Genomic DNA, 15896 nt, shown 5'->3' with positions numbered 1-15896 from the left:
CACACAGGCACACAAACTCTCGTTTTATTCTTGTGGGTTTTTTTTAATCTTTTTTTTTTTTTCATAGCTGCACCTGCAGCCTATGGAAGTTTCCGGGCCTGGGGTCCAATCAGAACTGTAGCTGCCAGCCTAGGCCATGGCCATGGCCACACCAGATCCAAACCACATCTATGATCTATGCCACAGCTCACAGCAATGCCAGATCCTTAATCCAGGGATTCAAACTCGAATCCTCATAAAGTTGGGTCCTTTACCAGCTGAGCCACCAGGGAACTCCCAAACTCCAAGTTTAAATGCCAAGACAACGCAGACGGAGCTGCCACAGAAGCATGGTACTGACAGTGCTACGGGATTCCGAGGGTGGACCACGCACAGCTGGAGCCCCCAGGGAAGAATTACTAGAGGTGAGACGAGGCTTTGAAAGAATAAAGGAGAATCTGGATAAGCAGGGAAGAGGGAGAAACATTCAGGGGAGGAAATAGAGTGAATGAAAGATCCTTTATGGGTTTTTTTTCTGCAGTTAAATGTCTTAAAGTTTAACATACAGAATAAAGTTTACAAATCCTAAGAGTACAGCTCAATGAATTATCAGAAAGGAAATAGATCTGCAAAACCCCCTTCCAGAGCAAGAAAGAGAGGACTGTTCTTGGTATCTCTTTGTACCTTTAAATATTAATCCATGGCCTGTATCACCCATTTGGAAGTATAAACACAAATGAGAAACAAAAACGTAACGGGGGGATTTATTCTGTCTCCTAAGCCCAGTTGAATAATGGCCGCCCAAAGACACAGAATCTTAAGCCTGGGAATTTGTAAACGTTATTTTACGTGGAAAAGAGGTCTCTGCAGATGTGACTTCATGAAGGGTTTACAGATGAGGACAGTCCAGGTGGACTAGGTGGGCGGGTCCTAAAACCACGGCAAGGGTCCTCAAAGGGAAAGGAAGGTGACAGGGACACAGAGGAGGGGACGCGAAGACACGGCAGAGAGGGGAGCGGGGGCCGCACAGCTGAGGGGTGGGGGGACAGCCACTGGAACCTGCAGGAGGCGTGGAGGCGTTTTCCCCTAGAGCCCTCGTGGTGATCTGTTACTGCAGCCCTAGGAAACCAGTACAAGGCTGAAGTATAAAAGGAAAACCAGCTTAGGTCCTAACTGCCATCCACCTGCCGGGAATTGTTTCGCCAGGGCCCGCTCTTTCCCAGGATCAAGGCACCGCGAAGTGTCACTGGTACTCGCGACGTGGTTGTCATTTTGTCCTGCCTGGGCTCTCTGTCCAAACCGATCTGTGAAGACCTGAGTTAGATACTTTCAAATAACTTCCTGTACAACCTCTCCGATCCCCTCATGAAGAGATCATACTGGGTAACCGCTGGCTGGCGAAGCTCCACGACCGTGGGGCGGTTTATCCCACACGGGGCTGGGCGGGGCGTCCTCTGACCTGGGAGCGAGTCTCAGCCGTGATCCGGCACCGAGTGCTCGCTGGCAAACTCTGAGGTGCAGCAAAGACGGGCACAGCCTGGGAAGCGTCCCTCGGACTGGGAAGTGGCCTCATGGTGGGGCATCCCAGCCCCACTCAACAGTTCACTCCTGCCGGAACCAGAAGGCTGTGTCCTCTTCATCTGGCCAGGGATGAATGGACATGGCAAGAGTTGGTGACATTTTCTTCTCCAAACCCAGCGTATCTGGTTTTCATTACTAACCACACCTTCTTCTGATGAATTATTTTCTTACATTTATTTTTTATCATCCATTAGGCCAAATAGCTTTCTCTAATCAAGGAGACTCTATCCAGAGGCTGCTCTAACAAATTACCACAAAAAGAGTGGCTGAAAACAAGAGACATTCTCTCGCAGTTCTGGAGGCCAGAAACCCACACTCCCTCCGAAGGCTCTGGGGGAGGGTCCCTCCTGCCTCTCCCAGCATCTGGGGGCTCCCGGGGCTCCCTGCCTGGGGTGCCTCGCCCTAGTCTCTTCCTCCCTCTGATGGACACCTGCTACGACACTTAGGGCCCCCCTGGAAAATCCAGGAGGGTCTCATTTCAAGGTCCTTAATTATACCTGCAAAGAGCCTTTTCCCAAAGAAGGTCACACTCACAGGTTTCAAGGGTTCCAACATGGACAGATCTTCGGAGGCCCTGTTCAACCTACCATAACCCCGAAAAAGCTGTGTTAGCATCAGCCTAGCTAAATTAATAGCAAAAGTTTAGCCTGCAAAGTTGAGGGCCAGATTGGGAGTTCCTACTGTGGCTCAGTGGTAATGAACCCAACTAGAATCCATGAGGACGCAGGTTCAATCCCTGGCCCCACTCAGTGGGTTAAGGATCCAACATTACTGTGAGCTGTGGTGTAGGTCTCAAGTGTGGTTTGGATCCGGTGTTGCAGTGGCTGTGGCGTAGGCCGGTGGCTGCAGCTCCGATTCAACCCCTACCCTGGGACCCTCCCTATGCTGCGGGTGGGGCCCTAAAAAGAGGTGAGAGCCAAATCTTGGACAATGACGCATCTAACAGATCCCCGTCTGCCTTAGCCGAGAACCGTGCCTGTCACCTCTTTCATTCAAAACATCAGAAGGCACTATTACGATTTCCTGTTCACAGACACACACACTCAAGTTCAAAAATCTGAGCAGCCTCCACAGTGGTGCAGCTAGTGAGGGACAGAACGGGGGTTCAAACCTGCTGTTACTGGTTATGAACCTGTACGTTCTCAACTCCATCCCCTGCCTTCCTCACTTCTCCCGGGACTGTTTCCAGCCTTTCTACTGCGAGTCCTACAGAACGCAAAGGAGAAGCACGAGGAGAAATTTCTCCGAACATGGGATGTTTTCTCCACGCTCCGAGCTTTCGCTTTTCTGCTCTCAACCTTCCCGATGCCTCCGGCCTTCCCAGAGGTGACCGGCTTGTCCCCTGCCTTGATGCACACCCTCTCCATCTGCTGCCTTCTGTCTGCAGGCGTCTCTAAAGAATCGTCCCCAGAACTGATTATAAAAACCAACTTTCACTGGGTACACACGTGCCGGGCCCTGTTCTAAGCCCAGCTCCACTACTCTGACTCCTCGACAATCCTGTTAAGACAGGTCACTACTGTTACCTCCCTTTTGGAGAGGAGGAAACACAGACGTGACGAGAAAACAGCTCTTCTGCGTGGCCGTGTCGGCACCATCCTGCTGACACCCAGCGTCTGGACATTCAGATAAGGGACTGAGCTTCAGATTCCCGCCCATATTTCCACTTTGCTTTTCCTGGGGCACCTTTTAAAATAACACTTAGAGTTGAGCCTGCGAGGTTATAAGCCACTTTATTTTTTTCTTTTTGCCTTTTCTAGGACCGCACCTGCGGCATACGGAGGCTCCTGGGCTAGGGGTCTAATCGGGGCCGGCTGACACCGAAGCCACAGCAACGAGGGATCCAAGCCACGTCTGCGACCTACCCCACAGCTCACAGCGACTGCCCGATCCTTAATCCACTGAGCGAGGCCAGGGATCGAACCCGCAACCTCATGGTTCCTAGTTGGATTTGTTAACCACTGAGCCATGACGACGGGAATTCCACAGCCACTTTATAAATCCTGTTCTCTGTGTCCTGCTCACCCATGACCTGGGACGGAGGACTGGCCTTCTTCCCGCTCTTTATGCTCCCCCACGTCCATTTCTGGGACCTGCAGGTAAAGAATCTTGTGACTTTGCTTCCTTTGGGTCAGTGCATTGAAACCACATCTTCAGCCAAAATGACCCTGGAGGAGTTCCCCCTGTGGTGCAGTGGGTTAGGAATCTGACTGCAGCGGCTCCAGACACTGCAGAGGTGTGGGTTCAATCCCTGGCTGGTGCAGTGGGTTAAAGGATCCGGCATTGCTGCAGCTGCGGTGTAGGTCACAGCTGTGGCTCAGTTTCAGTCCCGGCACAGGAACTTCCATATGCCACAGGGCAGCCACTTAAAAAAAAAGAAAAAAAAAAAAGGAGCCTGGGTTTTCACCTCCCCAAACCGGGAGCCCAGATGCCGAGGGAGCTCCCTGCCGACCCCCATGGGGGTGGCTTGTGCCTCCTCATTCAGCAGGTCATCATCTGCACGTTCTTATTTTAATCCACCGGCTATGCCGCCAACACAACCGAGAAGTATCCTGCTCAAGGTTACAAAGCCAGGAAGTAAAATGCAGGCAGCCTGTGTCCAGAGCCCACACCGACTTCTACTGTCTGGGCCCCCCAGTACCTACTCCGAGGGTGGCCTCGACTGCTCAGAGTAGGACGAGACCACTTTCCTGTTCTAGGCACAAATCCAAGGAACGCGCCTAAGGTCATGGGCAGGCATGTCACGTCTGGGCACGTGGACACTGCTCGGTGCACAAGGACGTCCACCCTCCTCCTCCTCCTTTGCCGGAAGGGTCCCATCAGCCATAAACGTGGAGGAAACGTATTCAGCAGCGGATGTGGGGGGAAGGCAGGGAAGGGCTGGACAGGCAGAAAGAGGGCGAAGATGGGGAGGGCCAGACCCGAGAGCAAGCAGAGGCGGGACAAGGCGAGCAGGTCAACACGGAGGAGCACGGACAGAGCCACGCACGGGAAGACTGCGGGCCCGTTAGGACAGGTCTCACCAATACCTCTTCCCACAGGGTCCCAAGGGAGCCCCGTCCCTGCACCCTGCCATCCAGAAAGCGCTCCCACACAAGCCCTCGAACACGGTGGATCACGTGTAGGCTCGAGCAACCACCGAGGAGCAAAGGGTCGAGATCCAAACGCGTGCGGCCTGGAGGGAGGACAAGCTGACCTCTTCGTGGACGCGGGAAATCCGCTCTCGGGGAGTTTCCGCACCTCCTGCGAGACCTGAGACCTCAGCGATTTTACACCTCAGTCAGTGTTCCGCTCACACCCTTCCACCACCACCTCCCACTTCCTCTCAACCCACACACGTCCCCGCGCCCTTGGACGGCATCTGGCCCCAGCGCAGTGACTGCTTTTTCGACCCCGTCTGTCTGTGATGATTTCTTGCTCCTTGGAACTTGCAACTGTATTTGCCTCTGTCATCGTGGGCCCGTGAGGGCTCTCTCGATGGTTCTATTGTTGAATTCTTATCGGCTGATTTTGCCCCCAGAAAAAAAATATGCTACTTTATATGATTCATAGTATTGGAATTTTTTTTTTTTTTTTTTTTTTGGTCTTTTTGCTATTTCTTTGGGCCACTCCTGCGGCATATGGAGGTTCCCAGGCTAGGGGTTGAATCGGAGCTGTAGCCACCGGCCTACGCCAGAGCCACAGCAACGCGGGATCCGAGTCGCGTCTGCAACCTACACCACAGCTCACGGCAACGCCGGATCGTTAACCCACTGAGCAAGGGCAGGGACCGAACCCGCAACCTCATGGTTCCTAATTGGATTCGTTAACCACTGCGCCACGACGGGAACTCCGGAAGTTTTTTTTTAAAAACATACTATACATATTGTTACTGATGTTAGTGACTATAAAGCCTCAAGAAAAAAAATAACAGCTCTAGAAAATTTAGCCATTGGTTTTCCTTTTGCACTGAAGCCTGAAAAACGAAAATACACGTCAATGGACCGGGATCTCCAGGACAAAATAAGTCAGGCACGGTCCAACGTCTCGCGAGAATCCGGCTGGCTCCCAGTTTAACATTAACTCTGCTTCGAAGCCAACCGGGTTGAGATGGAGAAAGATCTAGTCTGGCACCTCTGGAGACGACTGGGGAGTCCTTGATTCGTGCTAACACTTCAAAGAGACTACTGGAAACAGAACCCTAACTCATCACAAGTCTGCTCCAGCTGTAACATCAGTTATTAGCCTTCAGCTACAGCACCAAGAACCCATCAGATTATACCGTTACGGTGAGGAGGCAGAAACCTCTGCATGTCGGTCACATGTTTGATCGGTAAAGGGAAGATGAATCATCACTCCACAAATAAAATCTTCAAAAATAAACAAGAGGTTTTAAAACAAGAATCCCATGAGAAAAAAAATTTAAAACCCTTTCATAGCCTTTGAGGGGAGAACACCTCCAAGGGACTTCACAAAGGGGCTGCTGGCTTAACAACAACGGTCTATTTGCCGAGTCCTTCCGGTGTGCTCCCGACACGCTCACAGCTCCATGAAGGTCCTGCTACTACCCGCAGCTCCTAGGTGAGGAAGCAGCTCAGAGTTCAACAGCTTGTCTGAGGACACTGCACTTCCAAGCGCCACCTTTAAGAACCAAACTCAACGAACTCAAAAGCTTGTTGTTAATCACCATATGATACTATTCGATTCATCTTCCTGCCCACACTTGCTTGGACGACCTTCGCCTTCCCCACAACTAAAAGGAGCAGACTTCCCACCAGGTTCAAACTCAGGCAGGAAGAACCCTGGGAGAAAAACAAGACGCCTGGCGGGTGCCCGCTGTCTACACACCTGCCACCAGACCTCGGCTCACAGACCAGGTCCGGGGAACTCGGCACCTTCCTAGATCCTAAGCACAACCACGTACGTGACAGGGATGGAGAAGAAGAGTTACACGGGAGGTTGTGGGGGTCCCAGTGGGGACCATGAATGGAGGGGGACCTGGGGAGCTCTGGGAGATCACTGCAGGTTGGTGACCGCTCAGGAGGGTTGCCTGACGACGAGTGGAGGCGTGAGATGTGCCTCAGGTCATGTGTGTGTGAGGGGGGGGGGATGGGATAACGCCTGCATTCAGGTTCAGACCAAGGGCAGGAGGTTAAGGTCAGCCCTTCCGCCGATCTGAATAAGCACCAGGACAGTCCTAGGCTGCCCTCACAGGGTCAGGTGCCCTCGGCGCTACCACTCCAAGAGAGAGGAAGAGGCGGTCTTCTCCCACCCCCACTCCCTTGGACTCTAAAACTGCACCCCCTGATCCCGGGGGGCAGAGGCTCCTTGCCTGCCCACTTGGGCCTGCGTCTCTCACAAGCGTCCTATCTTAATAAATCTGTCTTGCCCATCACTTTGTCTCTTGCTTACTTCCTTCTTCGCCAAGGCATAAAGAACCAGCACTTCAGTAAGTCCAGACGCCACGGTGAGTGAGTGACTCTAATTTAAAAACCATGGGCTCAGGTCCCAGGCTGGGTTCCAGTCCCAAGGGCTGTCGTCTCACAAGGATCCCCTGCTCTGGGGTCCGGCACGAACAGCCCCACACTCTTCATCCGCCGCCTTCACGACGCGCCTTCCCTCGACCGTGGAGCTCGTCTGTCAGCACCCACCACCGAGCTCAGCAGGCCGAGGAACAGGACAGGCATCGGACGCTCTTTCAGCTCGGCGTGGCCCTGCCCGCTCGTCCTAACCCTTTCCCCTTTTCTTTAGGTAAGAATGCCCAGGACAGGGCACAGGCATTGGTCAACAAATTACCCAAAATAAACAGACAAGGGCAACCACATGTCGGGATGCAGAGAGGTCACTCAGACCCACACGAGGTGTGCGTTGCCATCAGCTGGGGTCCTCGGCGGCACCCTCCCTGCCAGCAGCCCCACTGCTGGGCTGAGAGAACCCCCTTCCTGTCCCAGGTCCCTAACTCGAGGGGCACCGTGTGGTCGTGCAGCCTCCTGTGGCTGGATGTTTTCTGAAAGTCCAGAGAAGGCGACCTCCAAGTTCTCAACCTAGAACAAAGGCCAGAACGCGCCGGCAATTCAACAAAATATTACCTTGCAATTCTTTTTTTTTTTGTTTTTATTTTGGGTAACAGCTGCTCGGCAGCGCATGAAGTTCCCGGGCCAGGGTTTGAAGATGAGACAACGCCGGATCCTTTAACCCACTGCACCCGGCCAGGGATTGAACCTCCACCTCGGCAGCGACAACCGGAGCCGCCAGCATCAGGCTCTCTCAGTCCCCTGCACCGCGGCAGGAAGTCGTCTTGCAGTTTTCTTCACCAGGGGAAACCAGGCTTGACTCAAGAGACACTTCTGACAGAGCACAGCGGCCAAGCCGACACGACAACGTTTCCTGTCACGGACCTCAAGCAGCAGAGCGGGATGCAAGCTTCGTTGCCATGAACCCACTTTGACTTAGGTAGACCAGCGGGCCGGGTTGTCTCCTGAATATGAAGGTGAAAACGACCCGGCCTGGAAACCATAAACATACCTCAGAGGTGCAGCAAGTTCAAAGAGACTGCTGAAATGCAGATCTCAGAAAAAAGGGGCTCAGGCTTTCGCAGGACGATTTCATAAAGTGAGGGACAAAGAGCTTCACTAAATGAAAAGTCGCCAATTCAATGGGGCTAGAGGTTGCACACAAACGGCCTCAGTTCTCCCGAGTTAGGGCCGGTTTAAAGCTGTGGTTCTAGGAAGCACTGAAATCCACCGTGAATAGCACCTATTGTGCTATAACATGCGTAAATCGTTTTTATTTGCATGAGAAGGGCGCCAATGACCTCGCACCACAAGATGTAATTAAGAAGTAATTGTAGTATCTCGGTTAGCCTTAGATAAATGCTGGATTACTGCAAGCAGAAAAGTTGTGATTTTAACCAGAGAGAGGCATTTCACTGCTGAGTATAAAGTCTACCTGGGTCCTTTCCATGATAAGGACAGAGCAAGCTGACTAGTAATTATATTCCATGATAAAAACAAAAGTCACTGTTCAATTTCTAAGGCACCAGAAAGAGTTTGGAATGAAAGAGCTTCACAGAGACAGAACCAAAGATTCAAGCTACTGGTCAGAGGGCAACTAACTCAGAAATGCCTGGGATCATGTTTCTCTCAATGAAGCAAAAGCAGGGTTCATTCCTTTGGGAACTAGTTGAGCGCATATTATGCACTAAGGATGGCTGGGCAGGAGGTGAGGCTGGCGCTGGGACAGGGAGAGATGTGGCGAGAAAGGTTTAAGCGGTGAGGATTTAGAGCAATCACAGGCACTGAGACGTGCGGGAAAGGTGACCTGGGACCGCTGGAAGACGTGAGGGCCACTTGTAGCTCCACACCAAACATCTGTGGAGTTCCCAACAGGAGGCATTCAACGGTTGTTGAAGTGACAAGGGATGCTGGGCTGTGAGCCCTGGGCGCTGGCCGTAGCTCTGTCACAACTGGACGGCCTTGCCAAGGCCCATATCCTCCGGAGGGGTCTTAAAAGTGTTCTTTTCGTTGATGAAACAAAAAAACTTCAGAGTGTGCCTCCTACAGGACATCTCTCCTTTTGTGACACAGTTAGTCACACGAGTCATACGTACAGCTCACACTACTCCATCCTGTTTACAAGGAAGGTGTGAAAAGTACAGGACAGCAGGTCCCTGGCTGGGTACGGTACCTGTACTGGTTTTAAATACATGCTCAGCAAAGATCAGTTTTGCATGTCTTATCCTAGGGGAAGTAAACAGAATGGCAAAGGACAAATAGGGGCCACGTTTTGTTTTGTTTTGTTAACTCTTATAATGTATAGTCTAGTATCCAGATAAACAGTCTTTAACAGGAGTCCCTGAATAGGCTTTTGGGGAGGGTTCATAAACACCCTGAAATTACACGCACTGGTTTCCTACCTGAATGCATGCACAAACTTTGTTTGCATTTTCAAGTATAGCAATAAAGCTCTCTCTGAAAAAAGAAAAAAAAAAAAAAAAAAAGAAGGGGGTTAAGAACCGCTGCTCTAAGAATGTTCCTCTTCCGGGAGTTCCCTGGTCGCTTAGCAGTTAAGGACTCCGCATTGTCACTGCTGTGACTCTGGTCTCTGGTCCCATCCCTGGCTAGGAACTTCCGAATGCAGCAGGTGCTCCCCCAAAAAGGGAATGTTCTTTTTTTAAAGCAACTTTCCTAAAGTAATCATGGGTCTAATTCCAACTGTGTCTATTAACCACTAGGCAAGGAGTTAAAACTGAATTGCTTTGTACAGCTTAACCCACCACTGTACCGTTTGAAATACTACACCGTGGTATTTGAGATGCTGAACAGCTCAAACAAAATCGCATCGATACAACTCCGGAACCGTACACACGAATTAGTCCCACAATTTAAAAACGCGTTTGCAGAAGTTCCCGTTTAGGCTTAGAGGAAACAAATCTGACTAGCAGCCAGGAGGACACAGGTTCAGTCCCGGCCTTGCTCAGTAGGTTAAGGATCCGGCGTTGCCGTGAGCTGCGGTGTAGGTCGCAGACGCGGCTCTAACCCCGCTTTGCTGTGGCTGTGGGGTAGGTCAGCAGCTGCAGCTCCGAATCCCCCCCAGCCTGGGAACCTCCCTATGGCGCAGGTGCGGCCCTAAAAAAGTTTTTTTTAATTTTTTAAAAATAAAAACGCGTTTGCAGATTTCGTCTTCATTGACCCCCATTAGGTGTCACTTCGCCTCTATGACACCCACCGCGGAAAACAAGCACAAGTTGGCCGCAGAACGGCGACGAACGGGGTGACATTCTTCTCGCCCACGCCCGTCCCTCCCGGCTCTGCGATCCCAGGCCTTCCGAGCATCCGCAGCGGGCGGGCACGTTGCCGGCCACCGGGCAAGGCCACCCGGGGAGCTCTCGCAGACGGACGGCGGCGCCGAGCTCCCGTCGTGCCTCTACCGGCGTCCACTCACGCCTGCGGGAGTCATGGCCTGTCTCTTGTCAGCCTTCCATCACGAGCCCCGGCCACGATGCCTGCCTGACCCCATTCTCCCCGGCGCCTTGCAGATGTCAGCCGCGCCCAGCCACGGAAGCAACCCGCGCCCAACGCCTCAAACGCCGGCGACGGGCGACACGTGACCAACGCCCGCAAACCCCGGCCGCCGCTGCCGGCTTCCCGCGAGGCCGGCGCATGGGGTGTGCGCATGCGCGCGCACATGCGTGAGACGGGTGCGTTTCTCGGTCGACGGTTTCGAAGCAGCTGGGCGCATGCGCAGCGTGACGCCCTTTGCCCGCTGGGGGAGGTGCGGCGAGGCAAGGCTCCGGCGCGCGTGCGCAGTAGCTCGACGCGGGCGTTTCTTTCCTTCTTTTTTCCGAATTGGTTTTGAGGGGTAGATTCGAGTTACAAAATGGCGGCCTGGGGTGTGTTGGGCGCTGTTCCCTCAGCGGCCTCTGACTGAACGGACGGCTGTCCCCATCCCTGCCGAACACAGAGGGGTGAGGCCCCCGAGGGACATGGTGTTGGCGACTCAGGGCGTGCGGACCACCGAATCCTTCGAGGCTCTCCGCGCACCGGAAGCGACCGCGCGCCGCCTCAGAGCCGAACGCCGCGGCAGCGCCCTCGCACCTGATCGCCGCTGCGCGGCCGGGCCTCGCGGCGCCCACAACCCGGCGAGGGCTGCGGCGGCCGCCGGGGAGGTGAGAGGCGGGCGGGCGGCGCGGAAGGGGAGGGGGGGCGGCCGGGCGCAGAGGCCGGGGTCTGGGGGGAGGAACCCGGGCTCGGGGTGCGGGACTCGGGTCTGGGAGGGGGAGCCGGGTGCGGGGTCCCGGCTGGGGGAGGGGCGCGGGGGTGCGACCGGGGCGGGGGGGGCGGGGTGTCGGCAGCGACGCGATCGGGGTGTTTGTCCAGCCGGGCTCGGAGCTGACCGTCGGCGCTGCGGTGACCGACGTGCGTTAAGGCCCGCCCGGGAGCGGGGCCCCCGTGGCCCCGGCGGAGGCAGGCGGCGGCGCGGGCAGGGGCGGCCCGGGCCAAGCCTTCTCGGTCTGTTTCCCAGCGATTCCTCTCGGCGCTCGTCCCGCTGCCCTCGCCCCCTGCACCTCCTCCTGGGCCTGGCCTCACTCTGGTCGCCGCGCTCCCAGGCCGTGGATCCCCCCTTTGCTCTGTCCAGTGGGAAGCGGTTTCCTTTTCCCTAGCGTTTCAGCCCCCGGGGTCCACCCTGGTTCCTCCGGGCATCACACCCTCAAGTGCGGTCAAGTCTTCGGGCAAAGCGGGGTGGGTTGACGTTAACCCCCAAGGATGGGGTAGCATCGGGGTAAGCAGAGGTCGCGAAGCGAACCGTGTCAGGCACAAATAAAGGTGTGCCCAGTTACCAAAAGTTTGGACTTCCGATCGCAGGGTCTGCTTCATACCTGGTAATCATTTCATAACTTGATAACATTTTTAACTAGAAGCCGAGAAATTTAAGATCTTAAGAATAATAGCATTTAAGACTCTTTAGGTGCCAGGCCTTCCCTGTTTTTAAGTACAGGGAATTCCCCCCCCCCCAGGCATTAAAAGAAAATTTATTGTATGAAGACTCATGCTTTGAAATAAAATATGGATTTGGCAAAGTATTTTTTAAAGCCTGACTCATAATTCAAGTTAATCTTGTTTTTCTGTACTTACAGCGACGATTGGGAGGAAAAGATTATAATCTTTGCTGTTAACAGAACTCGTTCCTTTAATAATATGTATCGAGTCCTTCCTCTGTTCCAGGCATTGGTCTAAACTGTGCTTTTTGTTTACGTTATTCAGTTTTCATACCACCTCCCTGTTCTACAGATGAAGAAACCGAGGCGCAGAAATTAAGTGCCCTGCCCAAGGTTTACAGCAACAAAATGGCAAAACTAGATGCTAGCATCTTGTAGTAGTTTCTGGAATGTGTAGTGCTGAGATCTCTGATCCTACAATAGCTAGAACACCTGCCTGTGTGTGGGCGTGGGGCATTCCCAGTATATGTGAGTGAGAGGCAGATACCTGCCCTCTGGTTAGTCACCTGATAGACCATGGAAGCAGCTATTGAACTTAGGTTGTTTATGCCAGTTATCTTTTCACTTGTGGGTATGAGTTAGAAGTTAAAACTTTTCTCTTACTGCATTTTTGCACTTTCAGCTCCATCTCTTTTTGTCAGTTAATCTTAGTAACTGCTAAGTAGTTAATAGCAAAAATGACTGTTTCAACTTCTCTGCTCTGCTGCCCTCTAGTGGTGTTAGTTACTGTAGGAAAATGGCCAAAAAGGCTCCACAGAGAGAGAGAGCTGGCCTCTGAACAGTTCAAGTTTAGTAAGGATTTAGGTGTAAGGATACCTTGTTTGTTTTTTGGATGACACAGATTAATAGCAAAACTTGACCAGGTGTTGGGGATGAAGGCATTAAAAAAAGAGCATTTGCAGGTAATGACTGAAAATTATTATATTTATTCTCATTTATGTCTTAGAATCTGAGACTTTAAGGCCCATTTGTTCTGTTACCAGAAAAAAAAAAACCGCTTATAAAAGAAAAATTGAGAGGTTAGTAGGAGACTTTTAAAAGCTGAAAAGGCTTATGTAATTACCCTACAGGGGATCAGATTTTGGAGGACTTTAGAATGCCAGCATCTGGATTTTATTTTGTAGACACTGAAGTGCAGTGGGTAATGTTTAAGTTTGTATCTAATGACCAGGAGGTTCTAGAAACTTCTTCAGGTGGGTTGTGTTGATTGAGGGGAGATAAGAGTGGGAAAGGTAGAAGGAATGTAGGCTGATTTTCGGGAACACTAGCTAGTGTCCCAAAGTAATCGATAAATTTTTGGGCAAAAAATGGGATTTTTTTTCATCCATTTAGCTAGTGGGTCAGGGAAGAATCCAAAACAACACTCTCCATTTATTGTTTTATTTTTAATAGTGAAGGATATGATCTTAGGATTGGGGGGATAATCGCAATTATTTTGTTGTTGTTGTTGTTGTCTTTTGTCATTTTAGGGCCTTACCTGTGGCATATGGAGGTTCCCAGGCTAGGGGTCCAATCGGAGCTGCAGCCACCAGCCTACGTCAGAGCCACAGCAACGCAGGATCCTAGCCGCATCTGCATCCTACACCACAGCTCACGGCAACGCCCGATCCTTAACCCACTGAGCAAGGCCAGGGACCAAACCCGAAACCTCATGGTTCCTAGTCGGACTCGTTAACCACTGCGCCACGACGGGAACTCCAGGCACAAGCACCCACTTTGAATAGGTGCTTGTATCCACTGCAAAGGTAACAGAACAATGGCACTCCTTCTGAACAACACTAAAGCAACTCCATTTGAAATAAAATTAAAATGAAACGCTGATTGATTTTTCTTGGCCATGCCCACGGCATGCAGAAGTCCTGGGGTTGAACCTGTGCTACAGCAGTAGTGTAGGGGTCGAATCGAGCTGTAGCTGCTGGCCTACACCACAGCAGTGTCAGATCCAAGCCTCGTCTTTGACCTATACCACCGATCATGGCAACACCGGATCCCTGACCCTGAGCGAGAGACCGGGGATGGAACCCACGTCCTCATGGATACTTGTCGGATTCCTTTCCACTGTGCCACAATGGGAACTCTTTATTCAGATTCTTAACAAGGTTGAACTTTACTGGATCATCCTTAAGAGAATGTTAAATATTAAAAATAGTATGCCTACAGCAAGACCATATATAAGTATAATTTACACAGAGTAATTTTTATTTAAATATTTGTTGATCAGATTTCCAATCAGATTTTTGGTTGCACATGTGGCATGTGGACGTTCCTGGGCCAGGGATCGACCCAGGCCACAGCAGTGAGAAGGCCGGATCCTTAATCTGCTGAGCCACCAGGGAATTTCTGATTTAAAAAAAACAGAGTTCCATGGGGGCCTAGCAGCTAAGGATCCATTGTTGTCACTGCTGTGATTTGGGCTACTGCTGTAGCACAGGTTCAACCCTGGAATTTCTGCATGCAGTGGGCATGGCCAGAAAATCAATCCATGTTTCATTTTAATTTTATTTCCAATAGCTTTGCTTTATTGTTGTTCAGAATGAGTGCCAGCGTTCCTCAGGAGACTTAATCATCTCCTCGTGTAATCCTTTGTTGGATTTGTGATGTTGGGAGCCTCACAGTACTATAAAGTTCTCATTAAAGCAGTGCCTGCTGGTGAATTTTGATTAAGAGTTATACACTGGTCTGGAAAGTAAACTTTTTTTTTTTTTTTTTTTTGCTTTTTAGGGCCACAGGTGTGGCATATAGAAGTCCCCAGGCTAGGGGTCGAATCGGAGCTACAGCTGCCAACCAGTGCCACAGCAATGCCAGATCCGAGCCACATCTGTGATGTACACCACAGCTCACAGTAACGCCTGATCCTTGACCCACTGAGCAAGGCCAGGGATCAAACCCACATCCTCATGGATACTTGTCAGATTGACTTCCACTGCTCCACAGCGGGAACTCCCAAGAGTTATATCCTGGTCTGGAAAGTGAACTTATGACTTGTAATTTTTTTACTTTTAGGTTCGAAAAAATGGCCAAAAGAATTGCCGAGAAGGAATTGACAGACAGAAATTGGGATCAAGAAGATGAAGCAGAAGAGGTAAAAAGTAGTTTCCCTAAGAATATTTTCCTGCTGCCCAAATTTCAGTTCATTTTGGGATTCTTCATGAAGAGTCTGTGGTAAAATTAATTAAATGGCCTTTTTAAGAACACCCTGAACTGGAAACAGTATGGTTTCTTAAGATCTCTACTAAGTGTAGAAATTCATTACACTCGGGTGTGCTTTTCCCCTAGCACCTATTCCCGAAATAGTCTCCTCCTGTGTAGAAGCATCTTGCTCCTGAATTTCATAGACTTGCAGCGTTCCAAGCCCATGGCTTTAGTCCAGACGGAGAGGTGAGTAAACGATCTGGCCACAAGCTGAGCTCAGTGTCAGGGCTCAGACGTGAAAAGTGGTGCCTCCTCACCTTCCCGGCTTGCCAAACTCACAAGGTTCGATTTTGGAAGGTTGAGGTCGCCTCCCTTACTCTAATGCCGCTTGGAGGCCTGTCTTATTTCCTACTGTAGCTATGAACCCCCCCCCCCCCGTGGACAATTGCATTGGCAGGAATCGAATTTAGATCGGCCTGGTTTCTTTCCTAATAAAATGAAATGATCCTCCCTGGGGAAATCTTTTAATTTTTCTCTCCTGAAGATTAGAACACAGCTGCATTTCTAGTGCCTTGTCAGCACTGTGATACGCCCAGTCCAGCTCAGTCATGAAATCTGTAACCAAGTTAGCCTTTCAAGTTAATAGAAGTATGCCGAGTATGGAAAATGTATTTTAAAGTCTGCGAAAGTGTTTGCAAGCTTCTTTAGGACTAATGTTTTTACCGTA

General features: G+C 51.3%; 1 protein-coding gene and 1 long non-coding RNA gene across 4 annotated transcripts in view; one reads left to right on the top strand and one right to left on the bottom strand.

Annotated features, from left to right (window-relative positions):
- LOC102161421 lies at positions 7636–10662 on the bottom strand. Its single transcript, XR_001308625.2, has 2 exons — positions 10267–10662; positions 7636–9509 (listed from the first exon to the last, which is right to left on the bottom strand). It is a non-coding gene; the product is annotated as an uncharacterized LOC102161421 (long non-coding RNA).
- The window catches only part of NUP50 (nucleoporin 50), a 25103-nt gene continuing 19934 nt past the window's right edge, over positions 10728–15896 (top strand). Inside the window, exons 1-3 of one of the 3 annotated variants that reach the window (XR_002343853.1) lie at positions 10835–11206; positions 15041–15119; positions 15314–15415. Coding sequence is in view for 2 of the 3 variants with exons in the window: in XM_021091395.1 (XP_020947054.1) it covers positions 15051–15119 (69 nt within the window). In the remaining variant the exon portion in view is untranslated. Of the gene's footprint in view, positions 11207–15040; positions 15120–15313; positions 15416–15896 lie in introns of all 3 variants that reach the window. The other 2 variants (XM_021091395.1, XM_021091396.1) reach the window with 2 other exon arrangements.

This window comes from Sus scrofa, chromosome 5, assembly GCF_000003025.6.
Source record: "Sus scrofa isolate TJ Tabasco breed Duroc chromosome 5, Sscrofa11.1, whole genome shotgun sequence".
Taxonomy (NCBI): Eukaryota; Metazoa; Chordata; class Mammalia; order Artiodactyla; family Suidae; genus Sus; species Sus scrofa.
The sequence above is the reverse complement of the archived record's forward strand: the minus strand, read 5'-3'. Positions and strand labels throughout refer to the sequence as shown.